Source organism: Drosophila takahashii, chromosome 2R (assembly GCF_030179915.1).
Source record: "Drosophila takahashii strain IR98-3 E-12201 chromosome 2R, DtakHiC1v2, whole genome shotgun sequence".
In the NCBI taxonomy this organism is placed as follows: domain Eukaryota; kingdom Metazoa; phylum Arthropoda; class Insecta; order Diptera; family Drosophilidae; genus Drosophila; species Drosophila takahashii.
In genome coordinates this window covers 41179296-41195138 of record NC_091679.1, presented here as the reverse complement: position 1 = coordinate 41195138, position 15843 = coordinate 41179296, and the positions used below count along the sequence as shown (strand labels likewise).

The following is a 15843-nucleotide window of genomic DNA, read 5'->3' as shown; positions in this document are numbered from 1 at the left end:
ACAACCAAATACTTTACAGTTATCACCCTATTGTGGGAGCTATAGGATATATATATATAGATATATATCGGAATGAGCTTTTACCCTGATCAAGGTATGCATTAAAGAATAGGATTTGGAAAGATAGCTTTTACACTGCGCGAAATATCTTCATTTTTTTAAAGCTATCTTTTAAACTGAGCTCGCAAACGGACATACAGATAGACAGACGGACATGGCTACATCGACTCCCCTATTGATCCTGATCAAGAAATATATACGGTTCGGAAACATCTCCTTCACTGCGTGACAAACTTCTGACCAAAATTATAATATACATATTAGTAGAGGATGAAAGTTAATAATTCCACCCAGTACTTTTTTTGTGTGTATACGCTCTCTTTCTGCTGCGCACCCTCTTTTTCATGCTCTTCGGGAAGAGAGAGTAGCAACTCTTTTACTTTTTTCCTGCTGGTTCCTTTCCCAGCTCAAAACTAAATTTTCTTATTTCCCAACTGATTTTCCGCGGATTTGGATTTAGATGACAAATTGTCCCAAGACACGCGCTCAGCTCAGAATATCCCCCCCGGAAAAGTGTCCCCGATTTGTATCTTTTTGTGGGTCAACAAAGGTTCCTGGTGGATACATTCTATTTCTAGAGCTTCCTCCTCTAAGCTGGAAATCCAGTCTGCAATTCCCAGAAACCAATTTAATTGCCGATGGTGACAAAAACAATAAACAATGGAAAATCTCTTCGGTAAACTGTTTTTTCCTCTTAATCCCAGCGACTGCCCACTGTTTGTGCCATAAAAATTCCAGAGTAAATATTTGTTGACGGAAGCAACCATATATAGTATATAGAATCGGGCTCCCAGCGATTTCCGCATAATTGGAACTCATTGAGCGGCCTAATTAAATTACCAGGGTCCAAACAATATTGGAAAAAAAAATAAATTCGCACAGCTGCTGAATGTTGACAAATGTTCCGTTTGGCATTATCGTTCACATCTTATCTCAGAATATTCCATTCCATTATGGCTGGCCAATCTATAAGTTTGATCGGTGCAAGGGGAGTGGTGATAGTGGTACAGACTGTCTGGAGGCTCTTGACAAGGAATCAGCGAAAGATTAAGGTGCTTTACTACTTCCAAAGTGCAGCCACCAGCAGATATTATCAGCAGGTGTCAGGAATTCCACTTGAAACTTAAGTTTGTTTATGGCCCAGCTTTCACTGAAGAATTCATTTATTGGGGAGCTCTAGAACTTTCCCAACGCTCCAAAACAATATCACGTCAGAACTAGTAACAAAGCTAAAACACTGAGAAAACTAATGCATGATTGATTTAAGAAGGTTTGATTTTTGCATGAAAAATTAAACTAAATAAATCATCGATTACGATGCAATATATTTTTTAATGTATGCACTTTTGCATGAGATTTGAGATGTAATCCCTTGGTTCAATAGTAATTATTGGTAAAATAATAGATCAGTGTTACTAAAACAAGTATTTTTTCGCTGTGCAGATACATGTACACTTACTTCCAGGTACTGTAGTGCCATTATCGAAAGTGTTTGCTGGCGACGTCGTTTTGGAATAGATAATATAAATGGTAATAAGCTCGAGCACATAGAATAGAATCGCGTGAGCTTCGACTCGCTCTTCATTTCAGGCACATCCCGAAATAAAACTGAAAAGGTTTCCGTTCGGATGGGAAAATGGCAAAAGTGACGCAACCTTGGGGTATTTTTACATCAGCCAGAAGCCCAATGGGTGATAAACCCAGAGATAGGCCGCCCCATTCTTTGTCCACCCACAACCCACTCAGAAATCCCGAAAAAAAACAGAACCCCCAGCTGTGGGAAACCCATTCATAACCGATAAGAGTTATGCCTCCGAGTTGGCCTGAAATTTCAGCCCAATCCCAGTAACGATCCCATTGACCCTGGGGTGTCCGTGCTGCACCCATGAATAATTTATTCAAAGAGCTCTCAGAACAGTTTGGATGAAAGAGGGGCTTGGCAGGGGAAGGGGAAGGGAAAGGGGTGGGGAAATGAAGGCCATTGTCAAGGCTGCGGATAAGTGGGCAAGTGGGCGCCACATCGCTTGTCGCCTCCATTGTTCTATAAAGCTCACATCCTTGACTTTGACTCTGAATGCAGCCAAAAGGCGAGGCCTTCACTTCCCCATATGACATGCATACAATGGAGGTTCTATTATATTCGGAATTCTAAATCATGGAAAAATAAAGGGAAAGGATGTCACGATAGGAAACTGGATGAAGTTTACATTGTAATTTACAATAAACAAAAAAGAAGCAGTTTTAAATTTATAAATACGGTAGCCTTTCTAAAACTAAATATGTACCTGGACTCATATTAAAAAATAAATACTTTTAAACACTTATTCTATAAAAATGTGAAACGAATCCACTTTACTTAGACTTGATTGGCATGAATTCCATGATTCCCATGCAAAGCGTAAAACTGAGTTTCATTCTCAGACAGATCTTAGAAAATTAAATTTCGGGACACTTCAATAAAATTTAACAATCACCTGTTTAATATATTCCACGTGTGGCACTTAAACCCATCTAAAATGTCATTAATTAAATTCACTACAGATCCGCTTCACAGCGGATTCTTAATGCTGTTCTTAAAATCCAAATTGACTTCGCTCGCTCTCAAGTAAATATTTGATTGTGTTCTTTGGGCAGATTTTGCGAAATATGTTTTCGTGGGGGAAATTGTCAGTCGGCAAATATATGACTATTTTAATTTCGTGTGTTTCTATATATTTTTTGGGGCTTGTTCCGCTGTCAGTCGAGTCAAACAAGATTCATACGTAGTGCTTTATTACTCATCCGGGTTCTTCTGGTGGGCCAATTTGGATGACAGGTAAAAGGGAAGCTGTCAGTCAGAAAACTCGTGGATTTAGATGATGAAAATTCAAATTAAGGGGGTGTATCAGATCAGGCCAATCAGTGTCAGTCACTCGTTTAATGGTAAAAACTGAGTTGTTCATATTTATATGCATAAATGAATATTTGTTTATCTGATTGATGGCTGAGTAACGACCTTGCGAACAGCCTCAGTCTCTGGCAAGGACACTCGCCTGCAAATGCACCTGCTCCACCCACTAAATCGATTTTTTTTTTTAGCTGGGAGCAAGGACATGGAAATGGCATTGGGCCTGCATTAGTGGATTAAACGTGGATTGCAAGAAATGTCAATTAGCAAGGAGGTATTTTCCTCTGTAGAATGCGTGCCAGGAGGCGATTTGAGCTGCTATTTCAGAGTGACAGTTGGGAAGATTGTTTTGAAGGGGTTTTTTCAAATGGTTTTATGATCGTTCCACTCCGTGCCTGGCTGTCTGGTGCACTTCTATTGATACCCAGTATTATTGAAAACACGCGCCAGTCGCTCGTGTGTCTCAGACCCAAAGCTTAATTGAAATCAGCCGGCAAAACAGCAAACAACTGGAACAACAATTGAAATTGCCCGTCAACAATCAGGAGATTGTTCGTCATTCGTCGTTTACCTACTTGTTTGGCCAATAATGAATCACACGCAGCGAATAAATTGAGTTTATCAGCTGGTTTCCATTAGTCAGCGATCCATTTGATTCCAATTAATTAAAACGAATTCTAAACTATTCTAAACGATAGCTTCAGTGCGAAGACTTCTAAAGAATGCTTTTGATACCTTAATGAGTCATTGAGAAGCACAGACTTGATTTATAATCGTATCTAGTTGAGAATAGAACACTATTTAAGTAGCTTAACAAACAGAGAAGAGGTTTGAGTCATTAAAAATCATTTCAAATTTAAACTATTTTTGAGTTCTTATTTGTAAGTCCATAATTACCCTGATTTTCTTACAACTTTTAACTTCTTAAGACAGGATTTAAAACCATTTGATACTTATTTCTATAATTAACAAAAGTAAATTCAAATTGAAAATTACATTTAATAAAAAAGAATTAATAAATCTGAATGTAAATGTTGCACCCCCACCCTTTATACCTTTTTCTTTGACAAATTCTTACAAATTTTGTTTAATTTAACAACTAGTTTACACATTTCACAACAAAAATATATATATTTGATGAAATAAAATTGTTGGCATCATATGTGGCAACCAAAAAGTGAATTATATTAATTTTATTTTGAATGAAAAATGTTTATTTTTAGCAGCCAGACGTTGACATGGCATTTTAGCATTCAGTACTAGTATTAGGATAGAAGCACCCTCGCAAAGTCTGCAATTTTTTAACCGACCCTGACATTGAACGCCGCATATAGAAAGTAAGATAGCCAAAAAGTATTTCAATCAATGCATTGTCTTCTCCTCTTTTTTGTTTCAGTGAGGAGAATTCCCCCAATTCTACAAATTTCACTATTTCGTACTATGCCAAGTATTTCCCGATGTATCTAGATTTTGAATTGAGAATCAAAGAGGGAATTCACTCGATTGTATCTTAAAGAGACGTCACCGGTTACCGGAACAATGGCCACGAGCTTGTGCCGTGATCTCCGCCGGCGCTTCGATGACAAAATCGACGGGTACGTTTCCGCATTGGTGGGTGGCAAAAATAGGGGGGAGGGTCTTCTGTCTGGCAACCAAGAGGAAAATGCTTAAGAAATTAGAAGGCGTTGCCCGGGCACGCGGCGGTAAATGAAAAACGCCCGGGAATTCTCGCCCCTGACAAAGACGTGTTTTCAGGGCCAATCTAACAGCCATGTGGTTACCATGGTGCACATTTCCAACGTGGGGGCGACTCATTCTGGCACTGACCACACCAAATCTAGTCCCATTCGCAGCTGCTGCGGGTGGGCCACGAATTCGTGGCCAGCTGCCAAATCTCAAATGCCGGCATTCGATGATAAATATGATTCGCATGTGTTCAGAGGAAAGAGATTAATTCCCCCGATCAGTGGAAAACCCTTTGACTTGGAAAATGCCCCTAATTTGGAAAAGGAACTCCCCAAATAAATATAAATCTCATCGAATTTTAGGGGGAATATTATAATCGGACACGGATTAATCGGACAAGAAAATATATACCCAAATTAAAATTAAACAAGAATTTTTTTTTTAAATTTTAAAACAAGTAACATCACAAAATTTTTAAATATCTACCTAAAACAAACGAACTAAAATTCGTTCATACTTTTCCAATAAACCAAAAAGTTATAGGTAATACAATTTAAATAATTTTTAGAGCTATTTATATCTTAGTTGTATTCTGTACCAAAAACTCATTTTCTCAAATATACTTTAAAAATCTATGTTTGTTATTAAGAGGATCCTCCTTTGTTATCGAGCTAAAATAGGAACAAGGCTCGACACTTTCATCTTTATCCTTCACCCACTTTAAGGGGAATATCTAACCAAATGGAGCCTTGAAATTCTGAAATTCTTCGCTCGAACAGTGAGCCAAAAAGTTCGCCAGACGACGACGACGACCAACGAATTCATGACCAAATGGGTGCAATGTCAATAGCACACGCCCCAATCTCAGAAGAAGAAGAAGATAAGCTAGAAAAAAAAAGAAAAATTCGGCTCGTGTGCCTCCGATTAAATACATATCTATCTACACGATTTTCTTCTTTATATTGTACAAACGTACATATGCGAATTCGTTTTTTGAATAGCCGAAATCGGAAATGAAAATGAAATTGCGCCGCAAGCTGAAAAAAGCAGCAGCGATAATGCTAAAAATATTGTCTCGATCTGCAGACGGTCTATAATTGTACTAAATTATATAAATATTTGAAGAGTATTCTGACTGTTTGCCCATTTGTTTGTATTTGCCGTTGGCCAAATGTAGTTCAAGTTTAATTTAATACCGAGGATAAGAGAAAAGGTGGCAAAATATGGCCAAGTGGGAAACATCTTATTTGTAAAGTGATACTAAATAATTTATAATGGCCCTTTATTAATAATGTAGGGATTTGTAGCCAAGATATACAGCCAAAAATCGAATTCCGTGAGAAAACACGAATGTGTAGAGCATAGCTGCGTCGAAAAACCAAAACAAAATAAAATTCAACGTGTGAATTGGATATTCGTGACGGAATGAAGGCGCCAAGAGATTTAAGTTTAAGTATTCGAAGTGGTAATACCCTTAAAATATGGTAATATTATAATTATAAATTTAACAGAAATGTGGAAGTTCCTCACAATAGATTGATTACAAAATGTTTGATAAAACCAACTATTATTACTCTCACCTCGAACAAAATCAGTTACATTAATCAGTTAATAAACTTTTATAAAAATCAGGGGAATCCCAGGAAAATGAATGCAAGTACAATTTGATATTAAGTATATTACGATATTTTACTTTAAAATTAAGTAAATCATTTTAAATCTAATTAAATTCATTTCAAATAGATTTGTTGAAATGTTATAATGGAAAAGCTCCAAAACTACAAGACCATATAAGGGGCACAAAAAATATTTCAAATTAAATTCAGAAAAAGTCATAAACAAAACCTATTTGGTGTGGAAAAATTTGTTGTATGGAAAATATCCAGTAAATTGTAAAATAACACAAACAAAAATAAAATAACAGCAAAAAGGCCAGGCACAAAAATTGTTAATAATCGGGTTTAAGTAGGAGAATTATTTGCGAAGCGGCGAGCACAAAATAAACAATTTTGTTATTCTTTTCAATTGCGTCAATGGGGTCTTAGAATTCTGAGGAGGTGGGAAAGGTGGGTGTAGGTGTACATATAAGTATAGGGTGGCTAGCAAGTGGGCTAACAGGTGTTGGCCCTCTCAAATCGGTCTGGCGTAAGGTATTAGCACATATTTCGGCCCTGTCTGGGAAACTTTCAACGGAATACGCCGATCATCGATCCATCATTATCAGCGATCGGATCAGTAAACATTATTTAATTCTCTAAACAGTACTTTTTATTTCGCTTTCATTTTCTTCCGGCAGACGAACGCTGAATATTTTTGCGGCTGTTGCTGTTTTCGATTTTGTTTACTCAGTCGTCGGTTTAATGACACAAACTCGGCTAGAGAGCCATGGGAAAATGTTTTTGTTTTCAACAAATCTCAAGAGTGCGTAAAATCGGAACCTTTGAAATGCAATCTTTTTCAGCATTGAGTTCAATCACTTTGAGGAGTAAACAGACAATTTTTTATAGGCGCTCGGAATACACAAACAAATTTTGACCTTTTGTAACGTTAACTTTAAAGTCTTATTCACAGGTTAATAATAATAATAATTTTGAATTTTAGATGGAAATATATAAAATTCTGAATACAAAGAAAATTTATCTTTTTCCAGCAGTGAGTTTAATGTGAAAACCTAGAACAAGATAATCTTAATTATGAGATTTCAGTATTATTATTCTTCAGAAAGGCTTATTGTTAAATGTTTTCATAAGCACACAAGCGGCGCAATATTAATAATTCTAATTGCACTGCGCCTCGAATATCCCAATTGCGTTTTAATTTCACTCCCCCAAAAGAAGGATGGGGATTGGAATTGCCCAGCACAAACCCCTGAAAAGGTCGGCTGAAAAATCTATTTTCTTTGCTGCGAAATTTCTGCCTTTCGCGTGACTAATGTCCCATGTTCGGTGACGTCGTGGATTTTGATTCAAAATGCTAAATAAATGGCAAAACGCCCGAATATTAATACAATATAATGTGCATTAATAAGCTGAAAATGTGTGATTTGTGAATGCAATTTTGGTGAATCAAAGGAATTTATTTTGTGCAATTATTTCGATTGGGGCCCCACTCTTCATACCCCTTGCCTGTGTCAGATCAATTAAATTTGAAATGGATGGCCAACTGTTGGGAGCCAACAGTCGCCGTGTTTCTGTTCGATAGGGTGAGTTTCAAAAATAGATATGTTGGAAATATTTTCAAAACGTAAAACCCCATTAACATTTTTCCTATCGAACTAAAATGTTTCAGATTTTTGTGTTCTAAAAAGATTATGATTTGTATGACAAGTACAAAGAATCTTTAAAGAAATAGTATTTAGCTAATTATAAATTTTAAAAGATTAGGTATTTCTTCTGAGTGTAAGCATATGCATTTCTACGATATGTAGGTTCTATACCGCACGACATTTATTCAGCCATTTATTCATTCTTTTGGCTGCGTGGCCAAGTTTCATGTAGATGGTTCGAAGTTCAAGGACGTTTCCAGTCAAGCATGAAAGCAGATGCATTCTAAGGTTTAGGAAATATATTTTTCAGTGAATTCAAAGGAAATGTCGAGACGGAATTTTAGTTTGGGAAGGGTTGTAGAATTTTAATTCTATGCTCACAGCAAAGAAAATGTCAAGTTTTAATTATTTAAGGATTGACCTTATATCGTTTTTGATAGCTTGAAAAATCGATGTAAATATGAGAGTACTCCTAAACTCTATAATTAATTCTGTGGCAGTCGAAAAGTATTTTCTCAACAGCTGGCTGGAAAATTATGTCGCAAAAATGCGTCATATAAATGGAGGAAACTCTTATCTTATCTTTCGCCACTCGGCTGACCATCATATATAATCTGAACAAAGTAAATAAACCGCAGGCGATTTAAGCTGTCACAATGTTATTCCAATTGATGATATTGGGCAACTTATTTGCTAATTAATTAACAATTTCGTGTGACAGCGGGCGACTGAAGATTGCGATCAGGTAACTGATTACCGGAGACTTAAATGATATATATCCATAAGGCCAGATAATAAGTAAGGAAATTATTATATAAATATCAATTTAAGTACAAACTAAGCTTGCAATTATCCAGATACTCTGGAATCGCCGGAAGAACCGGACACGTGGCAATTGGGAATCAATAGACTGTAGACCTTGGACTGATTGTTGTTTTCGTTCGATCAATTTTGTTTTGGTTCTTGTTTTTTCCGGTCCTCTTACACCGCAATTGAATAACAAGCCAGCAAAACAAAAACCGGGACCAAAGAATTGGATTACATGCTTAAAAATAAATAAATATCAACCCCCAATGGCGACGTGAAAAGATAAGCATATAGTTGTTTTTTTTAGAAGGTTTGTTAATTTATTCTGTTGCAGTTAAAACAATTTTTTACTTATTTACGTTTCAAGCCCAACAATGAAAACCCAACGCCAAAATACGTTTAGCCTAAAATGCCAGTCTGATATTCCCCGGGAGAAAACAAAATAATAATGGTAAGGTAATGGTAATAAAATTAAAAACAAAAACTGGCACAGTCCCCGCAGGATTTATGTATTCTGTTCCGATCCCCGATGATGCCTACCTAATGTTTCGTATTTGCTTACAAAATTCGAGTGAATCGCTTAGGTTCTACTAAACAAGTTCTACGACAGAAATCTAGGATTGCAATATTTGTGTTTGCTAATTGCTAAGTGTTATCTAGACGGGGGTAGTACAAAAATATATGTATATATGTTACATCTAAGTGGTCATCTAGATGCCGAGCAGGCACTCGCCGTTCCCAGAAACGGCGGCTGCGGCTGCTGCGGCAAACTCCGCTGGCTACGCCTGCGTCACGAAGTACACCTCGCCGGAGGAGCCCACGACGACGGCGTGGGTGTCGCCCGCTGTGCCCGCCAAGGTGGCACTTTGGCCCGTGGCCATCATGCTGGACATGTCGGTGGTGGTGGTGGTGGTGCCGTCGCTAACGATGCTCACTGCCCCGCTGAAGCCATCGTCCTGGTTGCTCATCTGCACATCCGCCGAGTGATCGGTGCTCTCCACATGCAACTGCAGCGAGTCCACGCTGTCGTACAGGGATCCACACTCGCCGCACTTGAAGAGCGGCTCCACAACCTCCGGATGCTTGCGCTCCACATGCCACTTGAGGTTCACCGCCGACGAGAAGTTCTTTCGGCAGTTGTTCACCCCACAGCAGTAGGCTCTCTGCTGATGCGTCTGCCGGTGACGGTATAAAATCGCCTTGGATTTGAACGTCCTATTGCAGATGGTGCACACTGGTGTGCTGGACTCGGCGTCGTGGGTTTTCATGTGCATCCTCAGCATCCCTGGGCCCTTGAAGCTCTTCAAACAGATCTCGCACTGCGGCTGCTTCTTGCAATTGGCCCGTATCCAGTTGGTGTGCGAGTGCATGTGGTTCTGCAGGCCCTTGAACTGCCGGAACTCGGTGCTGCATAGGTGGCAGATATAGCGGCCCGATCCCAGCGGCGAGGTGTGCTGGCGTATGAACTCGGTGACCAGATTAGCGTCTATCTCGTAGTTGTCGTCTGCTCCCGCGGCCGCAATCACGCTGGCCGTCTGCACCAGCTGGCGGGAATTGGCCGCCGCCAGTTTGCTGCTGATCGCCGGTCCAGCGGCGATTGGCTGGTGATCGCAGGGCTCCAGGGTCACTCCAACTTGGTGGCCTCGCTTGGCCCGCTTGGCCGTGGGACTCGGAGAACTCACGTTTAGAGTGGGAGCCACCAAAGCATCGGAGTTGGCCTGACTGAACTCAACCACCGCGTTCTCCAGAGAAATGCTCGGCAACTCCTCCTGCTGCTGCTGCTGATGATGATCCGACTCGAGGAAGGCCTGATCTATGTCCACACTTGTTTCCCCATCCGGTGGCTCCATTATTGCGTACTGCAGGTCGTCGTCCACGTCGCCCGAGAGATGCGGATCCTGATCGTCCGTGATGTACTCACAGTCCTGGTCAATCTCCTCCGCCTCGGGATCCTCCAGCATCTCGTCGTCCTCCAGCTGAATCTCCTCGATGATGAACGTGTCCTGCTCCTCCTCGTGCTTCAGCTGCTCGTCCTCCTCGTCCTCCACCTCATCCATCGCCTGCTGCTGTTGGTCCAGATCGTCAAAGTACTCGTGCTCCTGACTTTCGCTCTGCGTCAGATCCTCGTTGATCATCACCTGGTGATGATGCTCGTGGTGGTCCTTCAGGAAGTCCTGCTGCTGATCGTCGTCGAGCACTATTGTCTCGAAACTGTGGTCTCCCTTGCCGTCCAGCTGTTCGTACACATCTTCCAGTTCCTCGTCCTCCACATCGCAGCCATCCTCGAGCAACTGAACGTCGGCATCGCCCAGAGATTGACCCACATGATGATGGCCCATATCCGTGGCATTTGTAGTGGTGGTCACAGTTGTCACTCCCGTGGGTGCCATGCTGCGCTGGGGAACCAATTGCACGAGCTGCAGGGTCTGCGTGCCATTCGGTTGCTGGACAATCTGAAGGGTCTGCCCGTTGGGCGTCTGCAGGAGTTGCGGCAGGAATTGCGATTGCTGAGCGGTGGCCTGGCCATTAACCGTTCCCTGCGCCGTTGTGCTGATGATCTGCGCCATCTGGGGCGCCACAATCTGTGCCGTTGTGATCAGCTGGCCGTTGGGCAACAGGATCTGCTGCGGTATCGATGTGGTGGCGCCGGCAGTGGACAGTAGCTGGGCGGGAGCAGGCTGCAGGGTGGGCAGCTGAATCTGCTGGATCTGCTGCTGCAACGGAGCAGGTTCCTGCAGCAATTGCATCTGTGGCTGGGGGGCGGGCTGTGCAGGAGCGGGAGCAGGAGCAGGAGCAGCCTCCAGATGCCGCTGCTTCTGCTGGCGGGAGGAGCCCTTCCGCAGCAGCGGCTTCAGCTTGGGTTTGCTCGGAGTCTGTTGCTGCTGGAAGGCCATCTGCACCTGCTCGTCGATGATCTTCTGCTGCTTCTGCAGCATCCGCTGCTGCTTGCGCTCCAGCTGCAGCTGCTGCTTGGCACTCGCCGCCGCCTGCTGCTGCTGCTCCTCCATGACCAAGGCGACGGTGAGGCCGCGAATGTATTCGCGCAGCTCCTTGTCGCTGCGCTCGACGAGCGTCTTGAAGGCGTGATTCCGGCTCACCGCGTGGACGCACTGCACACAGATCTTGTCCGGCCAGCCCTCCGTGGGCTCCACCCGCACGCTGGTGCAGTCCATCAGCATTTCTGGCACCTTTTCGCTGAACAGCGGGCGCATCTCCTTGCGCTCCGAGATGCACAGGCGGCAGATCTTGTCCAGCTCCAGGACCTTCTTGCGATCCATTACTGTGTGTCCTACTAGGGGGTGGCTGAAAAGGTTTACAAGGTGATTAGCCCATTGATTTGCAGGGAAATCCCCGAAAGGTGCACCACTGAGATTTGCCCGCCAAAAATTCACCAATTAAATCGCAGACAACATCTGTTATTAACGGCCCTGTTAAGGCGCTGCTGCTGCTAACAGGGGCCATTCCAGACATCTGGTAGCGCCCTGCGCCAGACAGAGACAGCTATAGTGTTATACACAATTTAGCATCTTGGTGTTGGTGTGAGCGAAAAATCATATTTTCAGGCCCAAAAAACGAAACAAATACATAATCCACGACTTGAATTGGGCAAATGTTTTCGATTCACTTGCACCTGCAATGCGTGCACCTTTCAACCGGGATTTTTGACCAGGATTCCAGCTCACCTGCGCTGTATTTATGTAATTCTCGCCGCTCGCCCCACATCCAACACACAAAACTCTTCAAATATGGCCGCGTCACACGAAAACCCTTTCGAAACTCACATATTTGTGGTTCTGGGGCCGAAACACCCGCGTTTCCGGGGGCTCTCAATTCAAAATCAAAACAAACGCACACCAGTGGGTCTTTCGGGACCCCGGATCGGTGGATCGAATGAAATCACTAGACGTTATCAATAGGGTTCTTTCGTTGAGATGGAGATGAATGAATTTCTCCGCTGAACTTCTGCCTCTGTCTTTCTCTGTGTGTGAGTGAGATGATAGGCGTGTTGCGGACGGCGCTGCCAACTCGGTGGCGGTGAAATTGCCTAATGCGCGCCGGTTGCAAAATCGGTTTGTTTATTTTTTAAAACTAAGAAAATTAATCCTAAAAAATGTATTTATAATTTATCATTCTTAACAAGCCCTACCTTTTTTTTGTGCTAATCCATTGGTCTTTATTATCTGCTCCTTGCCAGAACTTGTAGGTGAATTTTCATTGTTTTTCCATTTGATTTCACTTGATTTTAAGTTAAAACCACTTTACTAATTTTACTGCACTAAAACAAACATTTTACAACCGAATATTCCAGATAAATAGAAACATAAAGTAAATTCAAGGATTTGGCACTAGTGCTGCCAACTCGTTTAATTAAACTGACATTTCGGAGTAAGAACACCTGTTGATCCTAGTGCGTTTTTCGGATTTACAAAACTTAAATCTAAAGTTTAAATTTCTTTTTAGGCTGTTGGAGAAACATTCGTGTTGGCCACTTCGTACACATGGCGCTGCTTGGTCCTTCTGCTCTGGGTGCGAACCACTAGGTAAATGCCCAGGATAACGAGGAGGGCCAAGAAAAGGGAGGTCACAACAAACCAGCAATAGAAACCCGGCTCCTCATCCTCCTGGACGTTTTCCCACTCGGTGAAGTTGCCCGATGGATCCTCCTTTAGCTTGCCGGCCTTCTGCTCGTGGAAAAGCGAGGCCTTGGCCAGATTACTCGATTCCGGGGCCATGAAAACCGGCTCCGTATTGTCGATCCGCACAAAGGTGAGCCTTCCGCCGGTCATCGGTTGGGAATAGCGCCTCAAACCATGTCCATAATACTCGTAGATGTCGGCTCCAAACTCCCTATGCTGGTCCACCCACTGGCCAATCACCTGGACCTTCACCTCGCTCCTGGGATCCATGCTGCGTCCGAAATAGGCCTTCTCCGCCACCTCCATGCCGCCCACTCCATCCGAATTTAGTTCTAAAACAGAAGAACGATGCTCGAGGAGCAGCGGCAGCTTGGCCAGCTTTTTATCCTGGTAGACACTGGTCATGTTCACCAGGATCTTCTCCACAAACTCGTAATTCAAGCTGCCGTAAATGGGCTTCCGTTCGCCACTGGGATTCCGGAGCACGCTGTCGCCCAAATGCATCTTGTAGCTGTTGGAAACATTCCTCCAAGGCAGGTAGGTGATGTTCCTCAGCTGATACATCAGCGGTTGCAGCTCCACCAGCACATTGATGTTGTCCTCCAGTCCATACTGTAATGATTTATGCATTTTTAGGCTATCTAAGGGGTAAATCTCCTCAAGAAACTCACAAAGTTATCGCCAAAGATCATGACCACGCAGGTGAAGAGATTATCGGACACCGCATTGACCAGATCCGTGTGCCGAAAGTGGCACAGCTCCGTCTTCTCGCGCTCCACATTGGTGGCCTTGGCAATGTAGGTCAGCCGCTCCTTGGGATTCAATTCGGCCGCATAGTTCTTGAGCACCATGTGGTAGGGCACCCAGGCCAAGACAGAATCCGCTCCATTGGCACACACCTCCGACTGGACACCGCGTCCATTCAACTCCCCATTGTGCAGCCGCAGGAAGTGATGATTATCCCGCTTGATCGTCGTGGAGCCGTGATCCGCGCACAGGGTGTCCACGAGAGCCGCCTGTAAAGTTTGAGAGATAAACGTTTGGACGGGAAACCAGCACCAGTAGAGGCTTATCTCAGCTCCGCCCGCATTATCTTCCCCCAGCTGCGATGGACACTTTGTCTCTTTATCGTCAAGCTAATTCAATTTGGAATATCAGCCACTCGAAGGTGGCTGGCACACGAATAATTTATGGCTGGCATTGGATTCGTCACTTAAGGATGTCGATGAGGGAAACTTGTTTGCACGAAACACAATTCGCCATTTAAGGCTGCGAATTTTCATTCATGCTGGGAGGTCATTCGGTACGAATTCGGATAAATGTAATTCACTTTTGGTCAACTAATCTAAAACTAAGTTATTTGATTTTAGAGGATTTTTTAAATGTATTTTATAAATAGAATTTTTGAGAATAATATCAATAAGAATAGAAAGCTCGATTTTTTAGAAAGCTAACACTTTAAAACAAATCGAGGGACTTTTTCTCGTCCATTTGTTAAATTTAAAGTAAGGTTAAAACCTCGAAATCGTATGGGAAATTAGAGTTTAAATCTTCCTTTAAATTTAACAGGCGGACAGGAAAACGGCTACAATTATTAACACCTATTCCAATGACAGTTTAAAAACAGCACAGTAAAGAATTTAAAATAAATATGTAAAGTTACCTCTGAAAGGTAAACCTTTAATGCAAATAAACAGGCAAGTAAATTGTAAAATCAAGAAATTTACTTTTTATATACATCTAGTGCAATTACCACATTACCATATTTAAATTAGATTTTATTTTATATTTATTTTTGTGAAACTGGTACTTTTAGATCATTTTAACACTGAACAGAATATGATTTCTGTTATTTTTCTGATTTTAAGAAATATTTAAATAGCTTATCTGTTGTTATTCCCCATTTCTAATGATTCACCTTCTCCTTTTGGGTCAACGTGGTGGCCTTAATGTGGCACTGCAGATCCTTCTCGCTAGGCATAACCACATGGCGATCGATCTCGGACAGGAGGAGCGGCTCCGTTTCGATGCAGAAATGGGGGTGCTCCTCGAAAGCACCAACCAGCGACACCAGGAAGGTCAGACATCCGATGATAAGCAATTTAAACATTTCCGTAGTTCCAGTGGTCGCAGTTCTTGGCTTCAAATGCGCCGGAGTCGTCGATGAGCACACTTCGGTAGACAAGTCGTAACTAAATTTGCAATTTTAAAATGACAACTGAGCGACGGTCGGCATAATCGAACGCATTTAACTTGACCGCCAAGCAGTCGCTTAACGAACACCCGAATATCACCATATTTATCTACCGATGAAGGATTCGTCCGAGATTTACTTCGATTTTCGGCGAGAGCCGATCCGTATTAACGTCACCGCAATGCCAGTTAGTGAGTAAGAATTGGGGGACAGGGAGTGTGTTCGTTTCCCCAACTTGGAGTCCACACGCGGCGATAAGATAATCGGGCAACGACAACGGCTAGCATTCGACTCGAACTCCAAATAG

At 42.4% G+C, this 15843-nt stretch overlaps 3 protein-coding genes and 1 long non-coding RNA gene across 5 annotated transcripts in view; 1 reads left to right on the top strand and 3 right to left on the bottom strand.

The window, feature by feature from the left end:
• ND-B12 (NADH dehydrogenase [ubiquinone] 1 beta subcomplex subunit 3) overlaps positions 1-15843 on the bottom strand; it is a 118163-nt gene that overhangs the window by 15274 nt on the left and 87046 nt on the right. The gene's annotated exons all lie outside the window — the stretch shown is intronic.
• Positions 9000-12790, bottom strand: LOC108056985 (uncharacterized). Its single transcript, XM_017141047.3, has 2 exons — positions 12389-12790; positions 9000-12008 (listed from the first exon to the last, which is right to left on the bottom strand). The coding sequence occupies exon 2, from the start codon at positions 11981-11983 to the stop codon at positions 9485-9487; it is 2499 nt and encodes an 832-aa protein (XP_016996536.3). The 5' UTR covers positions 11984-12008; positions 12389-12790; the 3' UTR covers positions 9000-9484.
• Positions 13033-15452, bottom strand: LOC108056986 (uncharacterized). The gene is made up of 3 exons (XM_017141048.3): positions 15261-15452; positions 14014-14358; positions 13033-13954 (listed from the first exon to the last, which is right to left on the bottom strand). The coding sequence occupies exons 1-3, from the start codon at positions 15450-15452 to the stop codon at positions 13163-13165; spliced, it is 1329 nt and encodes a 442-aa protein (XP_016996537.2). The 3' UTR covers positions 13033-13162.
• LOC138912278 (uncharacterized) lies at positions 13331-15443 on the top strand. Of its 2 annotated transcripts, none has more exons than XR_011417796.1 (4): positions 13331-13472; positions 13536-13879; positions 13979-14663; positions 15306-15443. It is a non-coding gene; the product is annotated as an uncharacterized lncRNA (long non-coding RNA). The 2 variants fall into 2 exon arrangements; XR_011417797.1 differs by having other exon boundaries at positions 13979-14645; positions 15306-15432.

Bases quoted from the DNA above. Each gene is read 5' to 3' on its own strand.
- LOC108056985 (XM_017141047.3), bottom strand. From the start codon at position 11,983: ATGGATCGCAAGAAGGTCCTGGAGCTGGACAAGATCTGCCGCCTGTGC.
- LOC108056986 (XM_017141048.3), bottom strand. From the start codon at position 15,452: ATGTTTAAATTGCTTATCATCGGATGTCTGACCTTCCTGGTGTCGCTG. The intron at 14,359-15,260 runs GTGAATCATTAG...CAAACTTTACAG, and splicing joins CGTTGACCCAAAAGGAGAAG to GCGGCTCTCGTGGACACCCT. The intron at 13,955-14,013 runs GTGAGTTTCTTG...AAATCATTACAG, and splicing joins TGATCTTTGGCGATAACTTT to TATGGACTGGAGGACAACAT.